The following is a 6116-nucleotide window of genomic DNA, read 5'->3' as shown; positions in this document are numbered from 1 at the left end:
TCCTGTTACCACAGCAACGCAAACGCCTCTATTCCCCTAGCACGTGAGCAGAGCTGCTCCCCACCCCACCTTTTCTCCCAAGCCCCCTCAAAGTCCCTTCCGTCTCTAAGATTCTGTGATTCGATTAATTATCAACAATGCCTGCCCCGTTTTTGTCATTTTCATTTATTTCATCTGCTGAGTCACTGAGTCCTGCTCCGGCTGTGAGTGGTTATTTACCAGAACGTTTGGCCGCTGGTTGCCATGGACACTTCACAGCCTGCTTCTTTCATCACCTGTTCATTTTCAGCAAGTCTGGCTGTGAGCGTGGGTACCACGGCCCCTTATGATACCCAGGGGCATCAAAACTCCCCCAGACAAGGAGGGGCCCTGATGACACATGAACAAGAGCTAAATCTCTAGCCCCAACCGTGGAAAAATCAGACACAGCCTAGAGCTAGTTATATCCACCCAAACCAGGTCGATGCAGCAGTTTATCAAATAAGTTGACCAAACGCACCCTTTGGTTTTCTGGCACATTCGGGCAAACGCTTTAGTCTCTTTGCTAACCATTTAAAGATGTATTTCAATATTGAAAAGTGCAGATTACTATCTTGCTTTGCAGACAAAATGAGGGAGCCTGGAAGTCCAGGAACCTCAGGGAGCTGGCTTTGATGGGGGATGCAAGGGGTGGGGGAGGAGGGACAGACCCAAGAGATGATGGGGAACCCCAAGCTAAACCCAGCCCAGCGCAGAGGGCGTCAAAGGCATCAGAAGGGGGACGCTCAGGGTTTTCCAGGTAAGGGAGGTGAAGGGGCTTCAGAGGCAACCAGGATGCAGCCACTAGGCAGAGAGAGCAGGGCCATCAGCCCACGGCCCATTGCTCCTGATAGCTATGACACGTCCTGTTTGCAGAGCCCAACAGAGGGGACAGGGGATCAATACATCACTCCACATTCACACACTCCCTGCTCTTCAAACATGAACGTGTCGGGAAATATGCTTCCCCTGAATCTAAGGTCACTCGGTCCATCCAACTGGGATTTGGTCCAAGGAATGATCACCAGGCTGCAGACCCCAAGGACACGGCAGGGGGCTCTGTCCTGAGCCCAGGGAGCCTGTCTCCCGCCTGATATGCCCAGCTGAAGAATTGCCCCCACTCTGCTCCTGCCCCTCTCTGTGAAGTTCAACTCGCCTTCCCTTCCCCCACATCTGGACAGCTGACTAAATGACAGGGCGGGGCGGGGCTGAGGTACCTGTGCCCATCCTTATTCCTCTGCAGTGGGGAGCCTGGCCTCCTGGGGGAGGAGGGCTTGGGAGGGCCCTTGAGGGTTTATAAGTCAGGCTGGAGCACCCAGCAGAGCAGAGAACTGAGGCGCCAGGCCAACAGCAGCGACACGCATCTCCCAACTCTGCAGGTGAGAGCACCCAGGAAGGGAGGGGAGAAGCTGGGAGGAGGGTTAATGGGACCCCTGCCCTCATCCAGTTAGCAGCCTCACACTTCAGTGTCTCCAGGGCTGGGAGCCTTCCCTTAGCCCTTAGCTGGGTTAGGTCTCAGCTCTAGGACCCACCCTGGCATCCCAGCCCTTGCCTTCGAGCTGCCCTGCTACCTCAACCAGGGCCCTTCCCTGACCCCCTGACTCCATGCTCACCCCAGCCCTGCGGGGTGAGGATGAAGACTATTCTCCCATCTCTCGGGGGAGAAAACTGAGGCCCAGAGAGAGATGCGACTTGCCCAAAGTCACACAAATTGGGCAGGGTTGGAACTGGAACCTACAGCTCCTAGACCCATCTCAAGCTCTTTCCTAGACCAGCACTGTCTCATGGAACTTTCCATGTTGGTGGTAACATTCCACAGCCTCACTGTCCAATACGGTATCCGCCAGCCACATGTGCACTAAAAATGTGGCTTGTGCAAGAGAGGAATTTGTGTGTGTGTGTGTGTGTGGCCACCCAGCATGTGGAATCTTTGCTCCCCGACCAGGGATTGAACCCATGCCCCCTGCAGAGGAAGCATGGAGTCTTAACCACTGGACCGCCAGGGAAGTCCCAGGAATTTTTAACTTTTATTAATCTAAATGTTAAGAACCACCTGTGGCTGGTGGCCACCATATTGGACAGCATCGCTCTAGATCACTGGTTTTTCAGGTTTGTTTCTTTAGCAGCAGAACCCTTTCTCTTCCAAAAGAAATCTAACAGAGAAAACAGATGAAACCAGTAATTTATTAATACAAATGTGTTCTTCAAAGGCAACATGTTTATTATTTACTTCCGATAAATTTTAGATTTGTTTGAGGGTCCGGTTTATTTCTGTATTCTGGTTTCCCCAAACTTGGTTCACCTTGACACACAGCTGCAAATGGTGACAGTTTCAGTTTGTTTGTTTGTTTGTTTTTTAATTGCTAGATTATAATCAGAGGATAGTCCTCAGGTAAGTGAAAATGGCAGGAGAACCTTTCCTCCAAAGGCTGCACAAAAACAGGGTGACCCCACTACACAGTGAATGGCTGGTTGGCTGTATAGAGAGACGTGAGCAGCTGAGTGTGCGTATCCCATTCCTATTACTATTTAAAAGTTCACTTTCAGGGCTTCCCTGTGGCGCAGTGGTTGAGAGTCCGCCTGCCGATGCAGGGGACACAGGTTCATGCCCCGGTCCGGGAGGATCCCACATGCCTCGGAGCGGCTGGGCCCGTGGGCCATGGCCGCTGGGCCTGCGTGTCTGGAGCATGTGCTCCACAACGGGAGGGGCCACAACAGTGAGAGGCCCGCGTACCGCAAAAAAAAAAAAAGTTCACTTTCAGTTCCAAGACTTAAGCAGCTGAGTGTGTGTATCCCATTCCTATTACTATTTAAAAGTTCACTTTCAGATGCAAGACTTAAGCATTACAGAACCGCTCACGTGGCCTCAAATTCTTCAGAACAGTTTAGAAACCATTGTTCTGGGTTTTAAATTCCTCTGAAACAGTCACTGTAACTAGGGTAGGTAAGGAGCAAAGGGGCAAGGCTTGAGGTTGGGAGTTAGGGGAGGATCTGGCAGGATCTGGAGGAACAGACCACAACCCCACGCAGAATTGCAGATCCGTCAGCAGGGAGGGTCCTGGCCCTGCCTCTGGGTGCCTGGACAGCCCCACCTTTAAGCTCAACCCGTCTCTCCTTTGCAGACAAGATGCAGCGACTGTGTGCGTATGTGCTGATCTTGGTGCTGGCTCTGGCCACCTTCTCTGAAGCTTCTTGGAAGCCCCGCTCCCACCTGCAGGATGCACCCTTGGGTCCCGGGGCCAGTAGGGGCCAGGAGCCACATGGGCTGGACCAGTTGGGCCCAGCCTCTCACCACCGAAGGCAGCTGGGGCTCCAGGATCCCTCACACTTGGTAGCAGGTAGGAGCTGCTGACAACAGTCCCTACTTGCCTCGCCCAGCCTGGTTTAGCCAAGGTCCCCCCAGGCTGGCCCTGGCCTCAGTCTCCAGAGGCTAGGCATCCTTCCCCCATCCTCACCTCCTCTCCCACCTCTGACCCTCAGACCTGTCCAAGAAGCAAGGACCATGGGTGGAAGAAGAAGAAGAAGCATATGGCTGGATGGACTTCGGCCGCCGCAGTGCCGAGGAAGGGGACCTAGGTCCCTAGAGCCAAGCTTGAGAGCCCAGCCACCTCCCAGCCCAGCCTAGCCCAGCCCCATGAAACATAAATCGAAATAAACTAGCTTCCAATGGATCACATTGTGTCAAGTGTCACGGGGCAGGGAATGGGGGTGGCTGCAGCAGAGGTGAGACAGGGAGGAGGGTTGAGCATGCCCCTAGGGGCAGGGATACTGGCTAAGTCTCCCGGGCGTCCCCAGAGCTTAACATTGAACAAGACTCTATAGTGTGGATGGGAGAATAGATGGTGTTATCGCAACCAGAGTGAGCCTTCTAAAAGAGAAATCAATCATGCCACTCCAGAGTGAACCCCCCAGTGCTTTCCGTTGCACTTAGAATAAAACCTAAGCTCCTGGGGACTTCCCTGGTGGTCCAGTGGTTAAGACTCCACGCTTCCACTGCAGGGAGCACGGGTTGGATCACTGGTTGGGGAACTAAGATCCACGCATGCCACATGGCCCAGCCAGAAAAACAAAACAAAAACAAACAAAAAAACCAACGTGGACTCCTTGCCATAGCCCTAAGACCTAGCCCTGCTGTCCTCTTCCACCTCATGGGTGCCAAATTCCTTCCTCCTTCCTCTTCCTTCCTGCTACTCAAGCGCACCATGCTCTTTCCTGCCCCGAACCTTTGTCCTCTCTGTTCCCTGTGCGTGGAATGCATTTCCTGGGCACAAACGTGGCCGGCTCCTCTTTTCCTCTTGGGTCTTGGTTGAAAGGCCTCTTCCTGAGAGACCTGCCCTTTCTGCTCCTCGCACGCAGCCCCCAATAGTCTTTCATCACAGCATAGCACCGTCTGCAGAGCGCATTTCACAATCTGTAGTTGTTTTGTTTGCCAGTTTATTGTCTGCCGCCCCAGGTAGAAGGGAAACTCTGTACGGGTGGGGACTACGTGTCCTTCTTCCCTGCTGTATCCCTAGTGCCAAGAACAGGAGATACCCCATAAATATTTATCAAATAGGGGACTTCCCTGGTGGTCCAGTGGTAAAGAATCTGCCTTATAATGCAGGGGATGCAGGTTTGATCCCTGGTCAGGAAACTAGGATCCCACACGCCGCGGGGCAACTAAGCCCGCATGCCTCAACTACTGAGCTCGTGTGTCTCAACGAGAGAGCCTGCGTGTCACAAACTACAGAGCCCACGCGCTCTGGAACCCGCGCCACAACTAGAGAAGAGAAAATCCACACGCCACAACTAGAGAGAGGCCCGAGTGCTGCAACGAGGGGTCCCGTGTGCTGCAACTAAGACCCAACACAGCCAAAAATGAATTAAATAAATAAATAATTTTAAAAATATTTATCAAATGGATAGGCGCGTGGCCGGCACACACACTTGGCGTTTTGCTCGTATTCCTTTACTGTTCCTGTGCCTGTCACAGCATCCTACCCCAGGCACCTGCTACTCGCCACCTGAGGGCTTTCAGAACGCAAGGCAGGCTAGAAATTCTGGGGAGTTAGTGCCTCCAGAAGCATCTCAGTCAATGACAGATTAGAGTTGGAGAACAATTACCCCAGCTCCCTCACCTGGGGCGGGGTAACACTGAGGTATATGCTACTCTGTCTCCCAGAGGTCCCCAGTAGCACTGAGCCCTAGTTACCCACAACAGTAACCTGCTCAACGATCTCCTTTATTGGCTCCCTTCCCTTCCCTGTCTCACATCCTTAGGCTGCTACAGATATTTCTTGTGATCACCGCCCAGATAAACTACTTGCATTCAAATCCCTATCTCCAAGTCTGCACCTGGGGGAACGCATCCTAAGACAGTGGGTACTAGAAGCAGTTATAGGAAGTAAGACCCCCATGATGGGATTCCGAGATTTGGTCCTGCACCGGCCAGACCCCATTGCTGTGCTAAGAAGGGTGCTGATAACACCTGCAGCATCACAGTCCCCTGTGGATTCTCTCATCTTACATCACAATTACATTCTAGCAATGGAATGGGTCTTCATTGCTGCCTCTCTGAGCCTGTTGTCTCCTTCCTCAATACTCTGCTGAGGCAATTCAGACATCTTCGATTCAGTTGCTGTATGCTGTTGTTTTGTCTGTCAAGGAGTCATTACCAGCGAGTCATTTGGCTTCAGGTGTCTTTGCCAGGAAGTTAGATCCTGAGTCATAGGAGAGTAGGCATCCTTGTCTCCTATATAAATAAACTCTCCCCTGGGAATTCCCTGGCCGTCCAGTGGTTAGGACTCCACATTTTCACTGCCGAGAGCCTGGGTTCAATCCCTGGTTGGGGAGCTAAGATCCCACAAGCTGGGCGGTGTGGCCAAAATAAAATAAAATAAACTCTCCCCTAGCCAGTCATTCTCCAGCTCACCCTCCTGGGTCTACCAACCTCAAAAATCCACTCCTATATTTGCTGTCCTGGTCCCTGCTGGTACATATTATCAGGTCATTCAGCTCCCGCAGCATTTGGCGGAGAATAATCCCTGTCTTCTCTTATCTGGAACAGTACTTCTCCACATGCTAAGACCTGGACGTTAGCTTGTGGTTTAGAAACGCCT

At 52.3% G+C, this 6116-nt stretch overlaps 1 protein-coding gene across 1 annotated transcript; it reads left to right on the top strand.

Moving 5' to 3' along the window:
- Positions 1-3145: 3145 nt before the first annotated feature.
- GAST (gastrin) lies at positions 3146-3688 on the top strand. The gene is made up of 2 exons (XM_004282787.1): positions 3146-3356; positions 3499-3688. Exons 1-2 carry the CDS (start codon positions 3146-3148, stop codon positions 3600-3602), a joined length of 315 nt encoding a protein of 104 aa, XP_004282835.1. The 3' UTR covers positions 3603-3688.
- The last annotated feature ends 2428 nt before the right edge of the window (positions 3689-6116 follow it).

The sequence above is a fragment of the Orcinus orca genome, chromosome 19 (genome assembly GCF_937001465.1).
Source record: "Orcinus orca chromosome 19, mOrcOrc1.1, whole genome shotgun sequence".
Taxonomy (NCBI): Eukaryota; Metazoa; Chordata; class Mammalia; order Artiodactyla; family Delphinidae; genus Orcinus; species Orcinus orca.
This window is presented reverse-complemented; position numbering and strand designations above follow the sequence as displayed.